At 36.4% G+C, this 21,003-nt stretch overlaps 1 protein-coding gene across 2 annotated transcripts in view; it reads right to left on the bottom strand.

Annotated features, from left to right (window-relative positions):
* LOC119820332 (vomeronasal type-2 receptor 116-like) overlaps positions 1–21,003 on the bottom strand; it is a 63,590-nt gene that overhangs the window by 9,572 nt on the left and 33,015 nt on the right. For both annotated transcript variants that reach the window (XM_038338524.2, XM_042055504.1), the window contains exon 7: positions 11,935–11,950. In XM_038338524.2, coding sequence (XP_038194452.2) covers positions 11,935–11,950 — 16 coding nt within the window. The remainder of the gene's footprint in view (positions 1–11,934; positions 11,951–21,003) is intronic.

Raw genomic sequence — 21,003 nt, 5'->3', positions numbered from 1 at the left:
TTGTACATGGTGCCTATTAACTTTAGTGACACAAACACATATGTTAATAGAAAAAATAAATACCATTAAAGATTCATGAAAGAAATAAAATTTACATGGAGTTTCAGAGGAGATTAATCACTATTAAAGATCTTGTTGAAAATTCACTCACACTCTAATTTGATTATCAAAAATGTTTTTTTTCTGAGAAAAGACCACATACTATTGATTTTCAGTGAGGCAAAAATGTATGTCATGGAATAAGGTGGTTAATTAAAGTGGCATTGCTAATAATCACAGTGCTATGTAAACAAACTTGGGAAAGTAATATATTTTATTTCTGCAATGGCCTTTTAGATACTATGATCATCCCAGTGCATTTCAGAGAGGATGATCTATGTGAGGCATTCATCTCATGGTGTAGGAGGTCCTTCTATATTTGTGTTGCTTTCATTGGTTAAATAAAGAAGCTGCCTTGGCCTTTTGATGGGGAAGAAACTTAGGTAGGCGGGGAAGACAGAACTGGATGCCGAGAAAAAGAGCAAAGTCAGAGAGCCACCCACCATGAAGCTGCCAGGTCAGACATGCTGAATATTTCCCAGTAAGCCACGACCTCATGGTGTTATACAAATTATTTGAAATGGGTTGAATCAAGATGTGAGAGTTAGCCAAGAAGAGGCTAGATATAATGGGCCAGGCAGTAATTAAATAAATACAATTTTGGTGTGGTTATTTCGGGTATAGGCAATCCGAGCGGCCAGGCGGCCAGGCGGCCAGGCAGCCAGGAGCTGGGCAAGATGAAACAAAGGACCCACTCCTCCATACTACAATCTTAGAAGCAAATACTCACTTGTCTCATTAGAAACTTCATTTTGTGGGCAGGGATGGCAAACAAAACAACAGGCTGCCATTCCCTTCTGTCAGAATTTTCTTGATCCAGGACCACAATCAGCACTGCACACAGATGGTGGCATCTGCAGGAAATTAGACACATGCTGGTATCAGGAATTTCACCTACTCTTTCTATAACTGTATTGTTTTATCTTGTTGAACTATCAATAATTTTATTTTATGCACACCAAATGAGTAACCCCATTAAACATAATATGTTTCATAATGCCAGGAATGTGATTATATGTGAAGAAACTGATGTAAAGTTGAGTAGCTTCCTAATCCTAGAAATTTAGAAAGATTAGGTTATTTGCTGTCAGCAAACACTATAGAGCTTGCAAACTTGTTTTTCTACTTAGTTTTTTTTTTATCAACTTGACACAAAGTACACATCAAAGTAAGAGGGAACCTTAACTGAAATATATATCTCCATTGATCTAGCCTGCTGCCAAATTATTTAAGCATATTGTTAATTGGTAATTGAGTAAGACTGCCCAACCTATTTTGGGCGGTGATGTCCATTGGAAGGGCTGTATGAGAACTCAAGCATAGAAAGCCAGCAGGCATTTTTCCTTCATGCTCCAAGCTTTAGTTGTAGTCTCAAGATTCCTGCCTTCTCATCTCTTTATTGTAACCCATGAGCCAAATCAAACCTCCTCCTCAATTTGACTATGATTAGTGTTGAGTCACATAAAAAGCATGAAAAACTAGGAAAGCTGGACATCTGGAACAGAAGAAATATTTCTTCAAATCTCAGCTAGAACACATGAACTCCAAAATAGCACTACAAAGCATGACAGAGTGTAAAGAAAAAAAAGAGCTAAATAAGAAGAGCATTGTGCATTTGTGGTGAGGATTGCTGAACTGATGTGTGTAAGCTGGGAGAAAGAGTGTTTCCTGATGTAAAACTGCTTTACAAAGGTTGCAAATATTTAAACAATCTGAATAAAGTTTAGATTTAGGAGGGATTTCCTAAAATGTAATTGTAAACATTTCTATATAATCAAAAAAACCTGTCCAGACTCAAATAACCACACAGAAAATGTATTAATTACAACACTTCTTGTACTATTAGCTTATGCATATTTCTAGTTCACTCTTATATTTTACTTTTTTTACTTTCTATTTTACCACCAGGCTTGTGACCAACTGGCAAAGTTCTGGCTAGCAGCCTATGTCTGTCTCCAATGGTGGCTCCATGGCTTCTCTCTGACTCTACCTTCTTTCTCCCAGCATTCAGTTTAGGTTTCCCTGACCTTTGCTCTGCCCAGCTAGAGGCCCAAAGCAGTTTCTTTATTAATCAATGGTAATCACAGCATATAGAGGGGAATCCCACATAATAGAGCTCTATATACTGCTTCAGATAGCTGTTGATGATTGGGTGGTCACTTTGCATACTTTGTTCAATATTGAGTTCTGTGTATCCTCTGTATGGGCTCTTTCATGCTCTCCACAGTATGATTAACTACAAATCTTACTTTTTTTTGTGGTTATCCTAAAACAATATGTAGTGGCATTTCATTTGTATTTTAATAAAGGTTTCCTGAAAATTAAAAAATAAAACAGCCACACTGGCCAGACTTACAGACCAAGCAGCAATGAAACATTTTTAATTAAAGTAGACACAATTACACACACCTTTAACTTCAGTAAACCCATTAGCTTGCCATAGAAATCAGGTAGTAGTGGTATATGTCCTTAATTTTAGAATTAGAGAGGATTATAAAATGCGAGGAGACGGCTTTTAGTCTCAGTCTCATTCTGTGGTTGCCTGGAGGCAGGATCACCATTTTTGGACTTTGGTAGAAATAAGAGTCAGTGACTGGATACTTTGTTTTTCTGGTCTTCAGGTTGAACACCAACTTTTGTCTCTGAGTTTTTAATAATTGTGTTTCATTTTAGTGCCCAAATTTAGGGGCACTAATTCATAAAACATATCTGTTTGCCTGAGTCTTTATGGAAACCAGCCCCATGCAGAGATGGGATTGGAATTCTAGCTCTAAGAATTAGAACCCAAATCCTGCCACTGGGGTTCAGGAGAAGCACTAGTGATTCTAGCTTCCATCCAGCCCAGCTTAGCTTTCTTGACTGCCATGCCCATCATTTCTGCCACTCCACTGGACATCTATATGGCTTTCCATGGCCCCTGGTAGCTGCCTGTGGCTCCTGCAGTTGCATTGCTTACCCCAAGCCCTAAATGTGTGCTACTCCCAGGTGGCTACTATAGCTTCCCCTGACTCCTATGACCCACGTGCAACTGCTGTGCCCTGACTGGTGTTTCTTTCACAAATTTCTCTTCAGGTTAGTTTTGAGTTATGTTTAGAAAATCCACATGTTTAACTGGCTACATCATTATTATAACTTAAAAGACTCAACTAAAACATGATTTTATCAGAAGAAAGTCATCTGATAACTATAATTCTTTCCTATTTGTAAACCACTCATAAATAATGGCAGATAATATCCTCTTCCAAAAGTTTAAAAACCTGCTGTGGGAGCTCCTTCAGCTAATAGTCTTTAAGATACCAGCCCACTTGGGTGTGGTCTCTTATAATAGAAATTACTCACTCTCTTGCTTCGAGCTCTTACTTCCAGCTGCTAGACTCCATTCCTGTTCCCTGTTCATGCAGAGGACTGTGATCTAGGACTGTGACCTGTAAATTTACCCCTATATAAATAACTCTTTATTATACATATTTTTAACTAGTGTGGGATTATTTTGTACTTCCATTATCATCTGGCACCCAAACATTGGGACGAGTCCACTCTTTTTGGTATCAGTTGGCACATTGGGCACTGACTTTCCTGCCCATATCTCCAGCTATCACTCAGATGGCTGCTCAGTGTTTCCTGGCTCACAATCCACACATTGCTTCTTGATGCATTACATGCTGGCCCACACGCTGCTACCTGTGGTCCCTGAGGTACACGCAGTCTGCAGCTTGCACTAATGGAAAACTATGGGTTTTCTCTTTATCCTGGGCCCCAACTCTCCAAATTGTTTCATTGCCTTAATAATTGCTCTTATTTTGTTAAACAAAGTATACTTTTAGTACCTAAGTGAGCAACATGTGCTAGTCACGCTAGTCACTGCTACTAGCATCTCTTGGACACAACTGCAACCACAACACCTGCTGGCCAGTAATGATTATTACACCTTCTCCAATTCATTGTAATTGCTTTACAACAGGTAAGATTTGAAAAACTACAAAAATTACTGGTAGCATAACTATCCAGGAGTTCAATAACCATTTTGATTATACCATGAATGGTATTCTGCAAGGTTTATGTAATTTTCATTCTACATCCCTTTATTTGATTCTAAGAATTAGTTTTGTTTTTCATATTGTCTCATTAAAAATGGTTTTATAACAGGGTCAAAAAATGAGGCACTTTTAGAAATAATACAGTCTTTACAGACTAATAATGGACAGCTAGTTGAGAAGATCAATACTATGGAAGGGATAGAATCAATTTGACAGAAATATCTGAAAGAATTTGTGCTGTTGAATTTAACAATCAGAGTTTATTGAAAAGTTATGACAGATTAATGGATAAGGTATCTCTCCAAGAAAATAATATAAACACCATCAAAATTATGTTCAAGGATGAGATGTTATTTTTACTGGACAAGTTTCATACCTTGATATCCTCAATGATGGCAAAAGAATAGAACACTGGACAGAAGATTCAGACTTTACAAAAAGAGTAGTAAAAAGAATTGAAACAATTGAGAAATTTATTGAAATTGATAATCAGGGACAGAAGGTACAAGGATGGGATTTAGCCTCATCAGTTCATGTTAGAGCCTGAGATGACTTACACAGAGTATTAACTGCATATCTGATAATTTTCTCTGAAAGACCATCTAGCACAAAGTACTCTAAGGAAGTCAAAGAATATACATGGGAACCAATACATATGAGTGATATAAAAGAAATTAATCAAACAATGGTTTCTCATGAATTACCAGGACACATAAAGACAGTCAATGCTCCAGCAGATGTCTAAGAAAATGAAACCGTTTTTTACTTATAATACAAAGCCTATTACAGATATTCCACACAGTCCTACAGGTTAGGTAGTTATAATAGAAAGATCAAATCAAACTATAAGGATATGTTAAACAAACAGAAAGGAATGATAAAAACCCAGAGGAAGAGATTGCATGATATTTTATTGACTTTGAACTTTCTTAATACTGATAAGGAGCAGCAACTTCAGAAAGACATTGGACAATAGAAAATAAACTTCTGAATTAAATCAGCCAGTGTATTTCAGGAATGTGTTGACCTCAGAAGATTCAGGAGATGTGCTACATTGGCTAAGGGGTTTTGCTCCTTTTACCACAGGAGAAGAAAAGCTATGGATGCCATCAAAATTAATCAAGATTTGTTTTGAAAAGGGGAAACCTCTTGATAAAGGGAAATGACCACTCATTCACAGAAGTGACAATTCTACATGCTGTAAGGAAATCTCAAGGGTTGGGGAAGGATTCTGTTCTTGATTTCGCATGAAAATATCCATCTTCGAAAAGTCAAGAATCTTCAGACATTTACATGCCTAAAGAAAAAAAGATAGCTATCTAGAAAGAATCACCAAGCATAGAGAAACCTGACTTATGATGTCATTATCCTCTTCAGGGTAAAATCTCAGTACCTAAACAAACATAAAATCTAGGAATAAAAAACTATGCTTTTAAAATTTTTACTTCTCCCCATATCTACTTTCATCTCTATGGAATCTTTATTTGAATATCTATTGAAATACAAACTTTCTATTGTGATGAGAGAAATGTTTAAGTTTTCCACAATGAACAATAAATTTTCCCACAGTAATGTTTAAAGTCTCTAGGAAAAAGATGGGGTCCCACAACAATGATTCCACCTGATTCATATAATGTCATTCAGCTGATGAAACCACTTAAAGATCAGTTTTGAACTTCAAACTTCTCAATACAATCTAGAGATGATTCAGCATCACAGACTACTCTAGCCAGAACCTGAGACAAGCCCTACATCTTACCATTACTCTTAGACTGGTCAAGAAATAATTCAGCTACCTCTCCCAGGACATAACAATTAACTCAATTTATTTTTCAGGATCCCCTAAAGATACTGTTGTCCCAGATAGAAGGCAGTAAATTTACGGATGTGACACTCACTTTCCCAAGAGGTTGGGTAGGTGGTTTTTGATCATTCACTGGTATATGGATATTATAGATATGATAGGATAAAAGGGTAAATTATTAAATATACTCTGAAAAGAAACATAGGGGTAGATAAATGATAATGTAAAAAAGTAGATTATTGAATCTACTTCTGAAAAGCAACTACTACTTTTAAATATTTAAAATTGGATTGTACTGTTATACATTTTATACAAGTTTTGTATGTTGATACAAATTTGAGATTAATTTTGTTAGAAAATGCTGTACATACATTTCTACTCTTGTTCAAGGTATTACACCTGTATAAGTCATTTAACAATGTAATGCAAGTTTTTAAGGACTATTCCTTGAAAATTATCATTACCAACTGTTTAGAATAATGATGAAATGCACTTAAGTAGTTAATCACCTAGTATAAACTTGTAGTCATATTAGGTACACTTTCAAGCTCTAAAAAAAGATATATATTATATACAGATCAAGTTCAAACACTTCAGAAATCTATAGAATATAGCACATAATATGTTTTAATAACCCAGGTTTATCTTTTTTATAACAATGAGGCATGTGTGCTCCTGGCAGCGCCAATTAACTTCAGAGAAGAAAATGGACATCGAAGAAACTCCACACGGAGTTTGCTTTCTTTGTGACAAAAGGAAGCTGCTGGGCAAGAAAAAGACTGCTGATAGTATGCTGCCCTAATTGGAAAAGCAGGAGACTAAAGAACATGACTGACAAACATTGCCAAGACAAGGAGAGACAGTCCCCACCAACAGACAACCCTTCAGAATATCCTGCTTAACAGATAAGTCTGTCTAATATGCTAGGACTGTAGGCCCAAGATGGATGCCCTTACATTGCAAGGGATCTTTGGGTGAATGTCAAGGTAACCAGTTCTTTCTGTCATTACTCATATATTTTGAAAGTTCCTTGCTTGCACTTTCTGTTTACTCAGTTAATATTATATCCTTCTTGGGTTTCTGATGAAGGTGAAGATGAGATAGTTATATTTATAGCTTTCCTTCTTTACCTGACAAGGAAGGCAAATTATGATAGAAAGTAAAGTAGGTACAATAATTTGTACTCACCAAGATAAGAAAGATATGGAGTATTTTCTTTGAATTTGCCAAATGCAAATGGACTAGACACTGTTGATGTATTTATTGCTTGTATATATTGAATATACTTATTTTTCTTATTGTATATGGTTTTTATATCAGTTATAGCATTTTTAAATTTTAGACAAAAAAAATATAATGACATTTTATTTTCATTTTAATAAATAAAGCTTGCTTTAAAATCAGAAAATTAGAACAACCACACTGCGCAGCCTTACAGATGACTCTAGCCAGCAATGACACACACCTTTAATCCCCGTAGCCGAAGTAAATACATACCTTTAATCCTAGTAGCCACACTAGATTGCATAGAAACCAGGCAGTAATGGTGCATGCACTTAATCCCAGAACAAAATAGGATTATAAAATAGGAGGAGACAATCTCAGTCTCAGTCACATTCTGAGGTTTCCTAGATGGACTATCGCCATTTTTTGGACTGAAGTTAAGGTAAGAATCAGTGGCTGAGTGCTTTGTTTTCTGGTCTTCAGTTTGAACCTTAATTTCTGTCTCTGAGTTTTTATTAACTATGCTTCAACAGGGTCTCCAAAAGTTGTGTTGATAGACCTCAATTCCCTATATAGAGTATGTCAACTTAGAAAACACTCTACCTCTACTGATGCCTACATGCTACCAAAGGGTACATTTCTTTCCTTCTTTTATATATTTAATGTTTTCTGTACTTTCTGAGATATTAAGGATGAAGAGACGAGAACTTCCTTGTCCATTTTCTGCTCATTTCTCTTGAGACAGGGTCTCTAAATTCAACCCTAGCTCACTTGGAATCACTAAGCATGCCAGACTAAACAGGTAGGGTTTTGCCTACTTCTGCCTCCCAAGATTTTTTATTAAAGACATGCGCCACAACATTTACCTGGCCTCACTTTGGATTTATTGAAAATTCTTTGAGTATCTATTCATGTAGTACAATGTTATCAGTTCAATTGCCTTAGAAAAACTTTTTAATATGATCAGACTGAAAAAAATAGTAATTAATAAAGAAGAAAACAAATTGTGGTCCTTCCATTGTATCAGGATTTTGTTTGTTTTAAATTTTAACTCTGAGTGGATGCTAAAATTTGCTTAAAAATCTTTCTGGACATATTTGGATAGTTATATAGTACCTTGCTTGAGTGTATTTCAGTACCACATTTATTTAACTGATTTGCATAAGGTGAACCATCCTTGTAACTGTGCAATGAAATTATGTTTATCATGGGGACAGATCTTTCTATTGTCTTGTTCAGTTATATTTTTCAGCCTTTAGTTGAGAATTTTCTATTCACGTCCATTAAGTGTTTAGCACCTCATTTTCTTTGTTATGTTTTATTTTCTCAAAATCACTTACCCCCAAATTTATATGGAATCTTTTCATATTTGTAAGTAGCATTTGATTTTGGAAGCAAAAATAAATGCTGGTGTTACAAACCAATCTTATTTGTGAATTATGATTAGAGAGTGTAAAAATAAATTTTGTTTTTGAGAATTATTTCCTAATACTGCTAATTTTTGTTATTGCTATATTTGATACTTTCCTAATAGTTGTTTTTCTGTCTTATATTCTAGTGCTGTCTTCATCTTCCATGATAACATATATTTACCTTACAATTCAGTGTGTTGGAGTTCTTCCAATGTCCTTCAAAATACTCTTAAAGTGGTTATGATTTCCTATAATTTACATACATCATTAAACATTTCCGTGCCTATGTATTAGATAGGGTTTTCTAGAGTAACAGAATTTACAGAATGAATCTTTCTCTGTCTCTCTGTGTTTCTCTGACTCTCTCTCTCTCTCTCTCTCTCTCTCAATCTCTCTCTTTGCATATATGTGTGTGTGCATGTGTGAGCATTAGGATATGGTTTAGTTAATTCAACAATTGCTATATAAGAATACAAAAACTAAGACTATAATTATTTTTCAGTCCATGATGCTGATGTCTACATTGATATTCAATTAACACTTGAATCCCAAAGTTGTGCTCTAATGCCAGTGAAGGAATGGACTTGTTAGCAAGGTGAGAGCAAGCATACAAAGAATACACATTTCCTTTTATTAAGTTCTTATATAGACTCCCAACAGAGAGTGTAGTTCACACTAGAGGGTGGTTTTCAAGATCATATGACCTAGATTAAAATTGAGTCTTACCACCTTACGATCCAGATAAAGATATATGTCTTTTATCATATGAAATGATGTCATTTAAAGGCATGGTTTTTTCTTTTATCTTTCCCTCATTTTTTGTCTTGTGTTAGAGATATGGTTTCTCTTTTCTGCTTTGGCTGTTTGGAACTTACTGTGTGGAAGAGTTTGGACTCAAACTCAGATATTCACCTTTCTCTGATCCCTCAGTGCTGGGACTAAAGATATGTATCACCACCACATGTTTTAAAACATGTCTTCCTATCTCAAATATCAGAATCACAAGTGGATCTTCCTACTTCAAATTAAATAAAAATATCTCAGGAGTGTGCTCTCCACTTTTGGATTTTAATAAATTCCAGTTGTAGTCAAATTTATAACCTTGAAAAGGCCTCACAACCTCCTTTGATTATAAAAGATAACTTTGTCAGGTATAGTGATTATGTTTGGTAATATTCTCTCTAACTTCTTGAATTGTATCACTGATACTCTCCATTTTAAGAGAGTTCACGAAGGAATATGCTGTTATCTAGAAGGTGGCTTTCTGTAACTTTGAATTTTCTTTCTTTACCTGAATGAGAAATTTTTTAAATAAAATAAATCGGAGAAAAGTTCTTTTCTAATATTAATTGTTCAGTATTTAAATACCTCCTGTCCCTAAGTGGCCATATGTCTCACTTTATTTGGGGAAATTTCTATCACATTTTATTTACTATACTGCTGTTTCATCAGTGAGTCCTTCTGCCAAAATTTTGTGAATTTGATTCTTGAATTGTGTCCCCCCTTGCCTCATATATCTTTCAATTGTCCTTATTTTTTATCTTTATCATAGTTTAAATAGTCCTTCTGCCATTTCCTCAAGCCATGATATCCTGGATTCAACTGTCAATATTCCCTTAAAGAGAATTCTCACTGTGATTTTAATTGTATTTATTTTGTTTTTTATTCACATATTTTGACTTGAATTATTTTCATTATTTTGTACATTTTGGGAAGCATTTGTCACATGCTCACTCAGTTTTTTAGTGTATGCAAATTTTTGTGATTTCACTGCCATCTCCTGGAAGTGATTTGTGTCCTCTTTGATATTTTTAATACTGTTATGATAATTTTTTGAATTCTTTCTTTAGTATGTCATTGAATATAATCTCAAATTATCCTATAACTATTACATTTGGGTTTGTGTTTTTTGATGTCTTTATATTTTTTATTTGTTATTTAATTCAGATTTGCATATCTGGGAGTAGAGCACGGCTTGCAGTGTTCTTAATCTTCTGTATTATTCCAGTGGATGTTTGTGTTATGCTCAAGTGAGACTTGGTAAAAGCACACATGTAATAAGTGTTGCTGCTCCTTAAATGGATACATAATTAAGTAACTATACATCAAGCTCATATGTCCTTTTCACTGATAACGCTCCTTCTCACTGTGAGAAAAAATATTTTTGTAGATTTTATACTATATTAGCCACCTGAGATAAAACTTCAGATTAAGCTTTATGAATTTCCTAAATGTAACTCCTTGAAATTTCATGTTATTTTATACCAGAGAAATTTGACCCTTCAAACTAGCCACGTCAGATAAATTCACACCTATAATAATCCTTAGACCCATAACGGAATTCATCATTATAAATATTCATAATTCATGTCTTTTGATACCAATACCTCCTCCCTACACTGTTAGGAAACTAGACAGACATTTTTTAGTTTAAGTGAAATCTAAAAGAATTTATGGGACCTAGCAATGTTTCTCTTGTGAGCAATTTCTTTAACAGGATATGTTTCAGGGCTGAAGAAATGACTCAAGTGTCAATAACAATTGGCATTTATGTACGAGGCCCAAGTATTTTTCTTAGCACACTTTGTCTCCAATTCCCACAGATCCAAATTACTGTGTTAGTATTCATGTGCACCACACATATGAGTGTTGCACAGCCACATACAAAGACAAAACACCATACACACTTGTAAGAAAAAAGAAAGATGGAAAGAACGAACAAAGACATGAATCATAGGTTATATAAATGGGTCGTGCAGGTATCATCTTGATGTATGGTTAGAGATGTTAGCAATTTAGGACGTGTTCATAAAAAGAATTAAAGCCAAGGTCCTGATGAGGAGTAGAAGGAGGGAGAACATGAGAAAGAAAGTCAGGACCGTGAGGGGTGCGTTCACCCATGGAGACGGTGGGACAGAACTAACGGGAGATCACCAACTCCAGTTGGAACAGGACTGATGGAACATGCGACCAAACCGGACTCTCTGAATGTGGCCGACGGTGGAGGCTGACTGAGAAGCCAAGGACAATGGCGATGGGCTTGAATTCTAAGGCGTGGACGGCTCTGTGTGGGCCTTGTCAGCTTGGTTGCTCACCTTCTTGGACCTGGGGGGAGTTGGGGGGACCTTGGACTTAACATACAGTAGGGAACCCTGATGGCTCCTTGTCCTGGAGAGGGAAGGAGTGGGAGTATGGGTGGAGGGGAGGGGAGGGAAGGGGGAGGAGGAAGGGAGGAGAAGGAAATTTTCAATAAAAAAAATGAGAAAAAAAAGAAAAAAAAGACTTAAAGCAAATTATATAACAAAAATTAATGATTTCTGTGTGTTGACTTTGCTTCTCCCTTACAATTAGCCTCAGCCTTTCAGCTCTTGTGTCTAAGGTTCAACAAAAAGAAAATCAATTTGTAGTAATCAGAAAAGCACCAAAAGAATATGGCTCACTTTACTGGAAAAATACAGAATAGTGGTAACAATCAGTTTTCTTTCTTTTTTTTTTTCTCTTTTTTTGGTTTTTCAAGACAGGATTTCTCTATAGATTTGGATCCTGTCCTGGAACTAGTTCTTGTAGATGAGGCTGTCCTCATACTCACAGATATCCACCTGCCGCTGCCTCCTAATGGTGAAATTAAACTCATGTGCCACCACTAACCAGGTAGAAGTCACCTTCTGATACCATCTTTTTTTATTAAAAATTTCCACCTCCTCCCCGCCTCCCATTTCCCTCCCTCTCCCCCCATTCCCCTCCTCCCTCCCCAGTCTGAAGAGCAGTAAGGGTTCCCTTCCCTGTGGGAAGTTCACGGTCCTCCCCCCTCCATCCTGGTCTAGGAAGGTGAGCATCCAAACAGGCTAGGCCCCTCCAAAGCCAGTATATGTAGTAGGATCAAAACCCAATGCCATTGTCCTTGGCTTCTCAGCAGCCCTCATTTTCCGCTATGTTCTGGGAGTCCGGTTTTATCCCATGCTTTTCCAGTCCCAGTCCAGCTGGCCTTGGTGAGCTTTTTTTAGTAATATATTTATTCTATTCTAGAACCTGTACTGTCAATGGGAGAGTTTTCTGATGAGTGTACTCTGATGAGTCTCTTTCAGTGGATATAGACTGCAGAAAATGTCAGAAAATATGGGGCAAGCTTTTGCTATTGGTGGTAATGTGTCTTATTTAGTATTTTTGATGAGGTTAACAGGAGTACTGTTTTGCTATGGATCTTATGGTACTTTTAAAAATAAACATTTAAAATGTGCATGACCTCTTGTTCTGTGATAAGTTATGATATAAATATGGAGAAAAGTGAAAGGAAGATTCTTTCATAAGAAGACAGAGCAAATTTCCTTTATTAGAAAGTGCAAATAAAAATTCAAGTGGTCCAGATTCAGGATGATATCCAGATTTGTTATGTGCATAATAATTGTTTTAATTAATTTATCATAAATTGTTTTATTATGTCACTTCACACATTTTGCATGTCTTTGTTGTGATTTTTTCCATCTGTCGCACACAGCTTTATCTCACCTAACTACCGATTTCATATCTTAGTTCAAACAGCTTCATTTTCGCTATATGACATCTGTGTGCATGTACAATTTATGATAAAATGTGATATTTTCTTCATACTGGCTTCACTTGTCATGTCATTCCCAATTCCTTCAGGCCTTCAATTCTCAAATAATTCCTCCCCTACTTTCATATGAAAAGGTGTCTGTATGTACACACAGAGACACGCACTAGTACATCTAGCATCTATGAAAATTCTGAATTTTGGGAGTGTCTCTTTTTAGTTAGTATCATGACATCCTACACCATACCCAATTTCTACCCAATGACACTTAATTCTTTCAGGTTGGGGACAATTATGTGTATATAAATCCAGGGATCCTTTAATCAGAATTCTAATATGCCTGAGAGGATTCTGTACCCAGTTATCTTATTTAATTTTATTGCTGGCTTCAATCCTTTATGAATTACATTCAAACTATTTATTTCAACGTCTCTGAAATCAGCATTATGGTTTAGATAAAATGCACTTTGGTTGGACAGTGGTGGCACACATCTTTAATCCCAGCACTGAGAAAGTAGAAGTAGGCAAATTTCTGTGTGTTCAATAATAGCCTGTTCTACAAAATGAGTTTCAGGGCAGTCAGGACTGTTACACAAAGAAACCTCAAAAAAACGAGAAAGAAAAAAATCAGTGAATATATTTCAGTGTGGTAATTAATAAAATGAAGCTTTCAAAATTCTATGAGTGGAGTTTCCTGCAGGTAGGGTGCTCCAAGACCTCCATCCCATCCATAGGACCCTGAAAGCTACAAGTCCCACTCTGTACCCAAACCCTCCTCTTTCACCAAAAGCTCAGAGGAACTCTGAAATACAAACTACAACTACACAGAGAGGACCAAGAGGAGAGTGACAAGCCACCCAGTGGAACACTACACTCTCTATGCCTTCCATATTTGGGGCAAAAACCCAGAAACCTCTCCCACCTGCCTCAGCTTCTCTAGCCAGTCACTAGGTGAGTTTCCTTCAGGTAGGCTACTCAATTACCCCTATCCTATCTATTGGATACTGAAATCTGTAAGAACAACTCTGCCTCCAAACCCTCTTATACCCTACTGCAACCCCAATGGAACTCTGAAACACAGCCTGCTACAACACAATGACCAAGAGATCATTGTCCAACCCTGTTGTGGGACACCCTACTCTCAAGGCACTACATACTGGGGTCAAAAACCCAGACTCCTTGCCTGACTGCCTTAGCTTCTCTAGCCAGTCAGCAGGCAAGTTTCCTGTAGGTAGGCTGGTTGAATACCTCCACCTCATCCATCTGACCCTGCAAATTACAAGTCCAACTCTGTCCCCAAACCATCCTATTCACCCACAACCTCAGTGGAACTCTGAAACACAGCTTGCTACTACACAGAAAAGAGCAAACAGTGAGTGACCAGCTACCTGATGGAACACCCCATTCTCTAGGCTCTCCATACTGGGGTAAAACCCCAGAAAACTCCCCCACCTGCCAAGACTGCTCTAGCCAGTTAGCAGGTGAGTTTCTTGCAGGTAGGCTGCTCCAATAACTCCATCCCATCCATTGGACCCTGAAATCTACAAGTACCACTTTTCACCCAAACCCTCCTACACACTGCCTGCAACATCAGAGGAATGCTGAAACACAAGCTGCAACTACACAGAGAGAACCAAGAAAGAGGATCAAGAAAGAAACACAAAGCATAAGCTGTGAATGCAGAGTGAACCAATAGAGTGAGCCAAGAGAGCAAGCCACATGAGAGTTCCCAGAGAGACCTCAGAGGTTCCCTGAGACACAAACAGTGACATACAGAGCAGACCAAGACATAGACACCCAAAACTTCCAAAGACATAGACGGCCACTGTAAAGATTGGACCAAGAGTCAAAAACACTGACGGCACCAAGTAAAGGAAGACATGGGTAGGTGCCAATGCAAAAATTTATCCAACATCCTAAAAAGCAACATGGTAATGCTACATCCCAGTGGTTATACAACAGGAAGACTTGATCATCCTAACCCAAAAGAAAACTGTTTTAAATGTAACTTTATGAGGATAATGGAGACATATAAAGAGGAAACAAAAAATGTTGGAAGGAGCCTGCTTGTTTGTTCTGGCCACCCAGAACCACAAAGAAACTGTATTAGTTAAATCACTGCTTGATTCATTAGCTCTAGATTTTATTGGCTAACTCATATATTAATTTAACCCATTTCTATTCATTTGTATATTGCCACCTGGCTGTTGCTTACCGGCTAAAGTTCCAGTGTCTGTCTCTGGTGGAGCTACATACCTTCTTAACTCCTCCTTCTTTCTCCCAGAATTCAGTTTAGTTTTCCCCAACTACCTCTATTCACCCCTATCAGACCAATCCAGTTTCTTTATTAACAAATGGTACTCACCACATACAGAGGGGAATCACACATCACCTCCCCTTTTCTTTTTAAATAAAAAGGAAGGTTTAAACTTTAACATAGTAAAATTACATATAACAAAACAGGTATCAAGCAAGAACTATAGTTACAATATTTATATATACTTTATCTTTTATCATAACTAAGGAAAACTATAACTATAAATTCTTCAACTCCATCAAAGATCAAGAAGGATATAAAATTACCTAAGTAAACAGGAAGTACATTGTAAGCGACTTTCAAAACTCTAGAATTGACGGAGACATCACACTGCCTGGACAGTCATCCAAGTTCTGTATTATTGGGCATCCATCTTCAGTCTATAGGCCCATAGTATAAATATAGTTCTGCCTATAATGACAGTTTGTAGCAGACTCTTTCATGAAGCAGGAACCCCAAAAGACCATCTCATTTTTAGGCAAATTCAGCAGTCATTTTTCTGTGGGTCCTGCATGTCCTATCAAGCAGTCTAGGCAAGAGTAGTTTCTTGCTCAAATGGCTAGCAAACTCCATAAGAAGCCTCTTCAATGCTTGTCTTCCTCTTGAAGCTGTTTGGTACTGGCAGAAGCAGATATGTCTCACTGTCATAAAATTTCTAAATTCTTAAAACATTTTAAATGTCATACTATATAGTCTTTGATAGGTTTGAAGAATGCCTATTCATCTGAAATACATATCTGTCCATCTAGAAAATCTAACTAACATGACTACAAGCTTGAATATTATAAATGATTATCTATTAATCTACAATTATTAATTATACATTATATTTTTAAATGATCTATACAAACACAATACCTTAATCAAGATATATATATATATATATATATATATATATATATAGTATAACAAAATTGACTTTAAATCTGTATCAATAAACCAAGATCTGTACCAATTCAAATATTTATAGTATAACCCCCTTTAAATGCAAACATTTATAAACAATATTTGGGAGGGCAGAGGGGACTTGAGAGCCTGTTACAGTGCTGAGGGGACCTAAGAGAGGGCAGACCAAGAAAAACTCCAAAGTACACAGTCAGCCACAGCAAAGATTGGTCCAAGATGCCAAGACTCTGCTGGCCTCATTTGAAGAAAAAGATGGGCAGGCACCAATGTAAGAATTCCTCCAACATCCTGAAAAGCAACATGGTAACACCAGAATCCAGTGCACACACAACAGGAGGACTTGAACATGCTATCCCAGAAGAAGTAGAAGAAATCAACTTTAAGTGTAACCTTATGAAAATGAAGACCCCCCAAAGAGGAAGTAAAAAACTCCCTTAAAGCAATGGAAGAGAAGACAAATAAAAAGAAGAAATGAAAAAATCCCTCAACGATACCCAAGAAAACCTAGAAAAAAGCAATCAATCACGTAAAGGAAACAGTTCAAGACTTGAGGACCGAAATGGAGGTAATGAAGAAAACAAAAACTGAGGGATGTCTGGATACAGAAAATCTGGGTAAATAAAGAGGAACTACAGAGACAAGTATAACGAACAGAATACAAGAGATAGAAGAAAGAACCTCAGGCACTGAAGATACTATAGAGGAAACAGACTCATTAATCAAAGAAAATATCAAATGCAACAAATTCTTAACACAAAATATCCAGGAAATCTGGGACACCATGAAAAGACCAAACCTAAGAATAATAAGGGTAGAAGAAAGAGAATTCCAGCTCAAAGGCCCAGAAAATATATTCAAAGATATTATAGAAGAAAACTTTCCCAATCTAAAGAAGGATTTTCCTGTGAAGGTACATGAAGCTTACAGAACACCAAATAGGCTGGATCAAAAAAATCCCTTCACCATATAATGAAGAAAACATATATAATAAAGAAAGAATATGAGAAGCTGCAAAGGAAAAAGGTCAAGTAACATATAAAGGTAAACCTATCAGAATTACATCAGATTTCACAATGGAAACCATAAACACCAGAAGGTCTTGGATAGATGTGTTGCAGACACTAAGAGACCATGGATGCAAGCCCAGACTCCTATACCCAGCAAAGCTTTATTTCACCATTGATTGAGAAAACAAGATATTCCATGACAAAAATAGTTTTAAACAATATGTATCCACAAACCCAGCCTTATATTACTAGAAGGAAAACCTCAACCCAAGGAAGCCAAGAATACCCAGAAGACAATAGACATCGGATAACTCTCCACCAATACAACTCAAAGAAGGGAAACACACAAACACTACCACCAAAAAATAAGTGAAGTGAACAACCACTGGTCATTAATATTGCTTAATATCATGGAATCAATTCACCCATAAAAAGGCACAGGTTAAGAGAATGGATATGAAAACAGGATCCAGCATTCTGCTTTTTACAAGAAACACACCTCAAACTCAAAGACAGATACTACCTCTGAGTAATGGGTTGGGAAAAGGTTTTCCAATCAAACCAACCTAAGAAACAAGTGGGTATGGCTATCCTAATATTTAACAAAATTGATTTCAAACTAAAATCAATCAGAAGAGATGGAGAAGGACACTTTATACTCATAACAGGAACAATTCATCAAGACGAAGTCTCAATCCTGAATATCTGTGCCCCTAATATAAAAGCACCTATGTATGTAAAAGAAACATTACTAAAACTCAGATCATACATCAAACCACACACACATACTAATAGTAGGAGATTTCAACACTCCTCTCTCACCAACAGAAAGGTCAACCAGACAGAAACTTAATAGAGAAATAAGAGAACTAAAAGATGTAATGAATAAATGGTCTTAACAGACATCTATAGAATATTCCATCAAAAGAGGAAAGAATATGCCTTCTTCTCAGCACCTCATGCAACCTTCTCGAAAATTGATCTCATACTCAGTAACAAAGCAAACATCCACAGATACAAAAAAATATTGGAGTAACCACTTGTATCTTATTATATCACCGTGGAGTACAATTTTACAATACCACCCCCAGAAAGCCTACAAACTCAAGGAAACTGAACAATTACTGAATCACCACTGGGTAAATGAAAGAATAAAGAAAGAAATTAGAGTCTTGAGTTCAAGAAAAATGAAGACACAACATACCCAAACCCATGGGACACTATAAAAGCAGTGCTAAGAGGAAAGTTCATAGCACTAAGTGCCCACATAAGGAAATGGAGAAAGCTTACACTAGAGACTTAACAGTACACCTGAAAGCTCTAGAAAAAAAGCAGATACACCCAGGAGGAGTAGAAAACTGGAAATAATCAAACTGAGGGCTGAAATCAACAAAATAGAAACACAGAAAACAATCCAAAGGATCAATGAAACAAAGAGCTGGTTCTTTGAGAAAATCAACAAAATTGACAAACACCTATCCAACCTAATCAAAAGGCAGAGAAAGAACACTCAACAAGATCAGAAATGAAAAGGGGGACATAACAACAGACACTGAGGAAATTCAGAGAATCATTAGGTCTTACCACAAAATTGGAAAATGTAAAAGAAATGGACATTTTAGTAGATAAATAACATATACCAAAATTAAACCAAGAACAGGTGAACAATTTTAAAAGACTTATAAGTCACAAGGATATAGAAGCTGTTGTCAAAAAACTCCCAACCAATAAAAGCCCAGGACCAGATGTTTTTAGAGAAGAACTCTACCAGATCTTCTAAGAAGAGCTAATACCTATACTCTTTAATGTGTTCCACAGAGCAGAACAAGAAGAGTCATTGCCAAACTCTTTTTACGAAGCTACTATTACCCTGATACCCAAAATACACATAGACTCAACCAAGAAAGAGAATTATATACCAATCTCACTCATGAACATCGACACAAAAATTCTCAATAAAATACTGGCAAACCGAATCCAAAAACACATCAAAAAATCATCCATTATGATCAAGTAGGCTTCATCCCAGAGATGCAGGGCTGGTTCAACATATGAAAATCTAACAACATAATCCATCATATAAATAAACTGAAAAAAAACCATATGATCATTTCATTAGACGTGGAAAAAGCATTTGACAAAATTCAATACCCCTTTATGATAAAGGTCTTGAAAAGATTAGGGATACAAGGATCATATCTAAATATAATAAAAAACAATGTATAGCAAGGCGACAGCTAACATCAAATTAAATGAAGAGAAACTCAAAATGATTCCCCTAAAATCAGGAACAAGACAAGGCTGTCCACTCTCTTCATATCTCTTCAACACATTGCTTGAAGTTCTAGAAATAGCATCAAGACAACATAAGGAGATCAAGGGGATTCGAATTGGAAAGGAAGAAGTCAAACTTTCATTATTTGCATATGATATGATAGTATACATAAGTGACCCCCAAAACTCTACCAAAGAACTCCTACAGCTGCACCAGAACAAATGACTCAAAGTATTGCTCTGATTCTCATCTTCTGTTCCCAAATTATATAACGTAGAAAATACAAAAAACTTACTGCTTATTCAAAATGTGCTTGAAATAATCCATCTCCACAGGCTGCTGCACACTTGCAAGGAAGAAGGCACAATCTTTCGCCAAGTCTCCATCCTTGTCTTTATTATGCTTCATTCTCCAAAAGCACCTAGGATGAATGAACCTGGGCAAAAGTGGAAATAAGAGGAAAATCAAAGTGAACATCTTTGTCATACTTGAAGCCTAGGCAGTGTGTGTTGTGAAGTACTATTCAGAACAATACATTACCCTGGCACCCATATATTTTTCCTACCCTCTTTTATTTCTGTAACCAAAGGAGAGAATTTTTCCTTTTTTCCAAAGTGGATTTTTACCTCTGGAGGAATGTTAGACAGTCTCTTCCCTGGGGCTCTGCACCTGATGTCCCTGTGTCTAAATTTGGGTGATAAATATATATGAGGACAGTTAATGTAGTTTCTTAACATCATTCATATTTGCAGAAATTAAGGCTCCTTGGAGGATGCCATTTTGAGAATATTTGGTTCCAAGACTTCCTGAGCATTCTGTTTGTGCCAGTGCCTTTAGAAATGATGTCAGTAGATTTTGTTACATGATCCACATTGAGACATGCACTAATGAGTCAGTAAGGACTCACAAGTATGAATTTCTGGTTACACAGTTGGAATTCTTTCACAAAGTCCCTATCCTTGAAAAATACCTCTATGTTGAGAGCAATTGAGTTTTACACAAGATGCACAGTGGGGCCTATATTGAAACAGTGACAGTTATAGAATATTTAAAACAAATCCTGTGCTTCCATTGTCTTGAGAAGCAATAATCCGGCCAAATTCCAAAATTTACAGAATCCTGTTGTTCTAAACTATCCAGTTCATCACAGAACCACTGTTACAGTTACAGCATCACATAAAAATGTTTTTTTGAATATTCAACATGTTCCATAGATATTTTGTGTCGAACATTTCAAATACTAAATGAGATTGCTCACTCCTTATACCAACCAATCATTAGTATAGAGAAGAAAAGGTGAATATATGATTACTGAAATAGAAAATCCCTCCCCAATCCTCAGTCCTCATAGATGAATTCTTTGTTTTGAC

Source organism: Arvicola amphibius, chromosome 8 (assembly GCF_903992535.2).
Source record: "Arvicola amphibius chromosome 8, mArvAmp1.2, whole genome shotgun sequence".
In the NCBI taxonomy this organism is placed as follows: Eukaryota; Metazoa; Chordata; class Mammalia; order Rodentia; family Cricetidae; genus Arvicola; species Arvicola amphibius.
The sequence above is the reverse complement of the archived record's forward strand: the minus strand, read 5'-3'. Positions and strand labels throughout refer to the sequence as shown.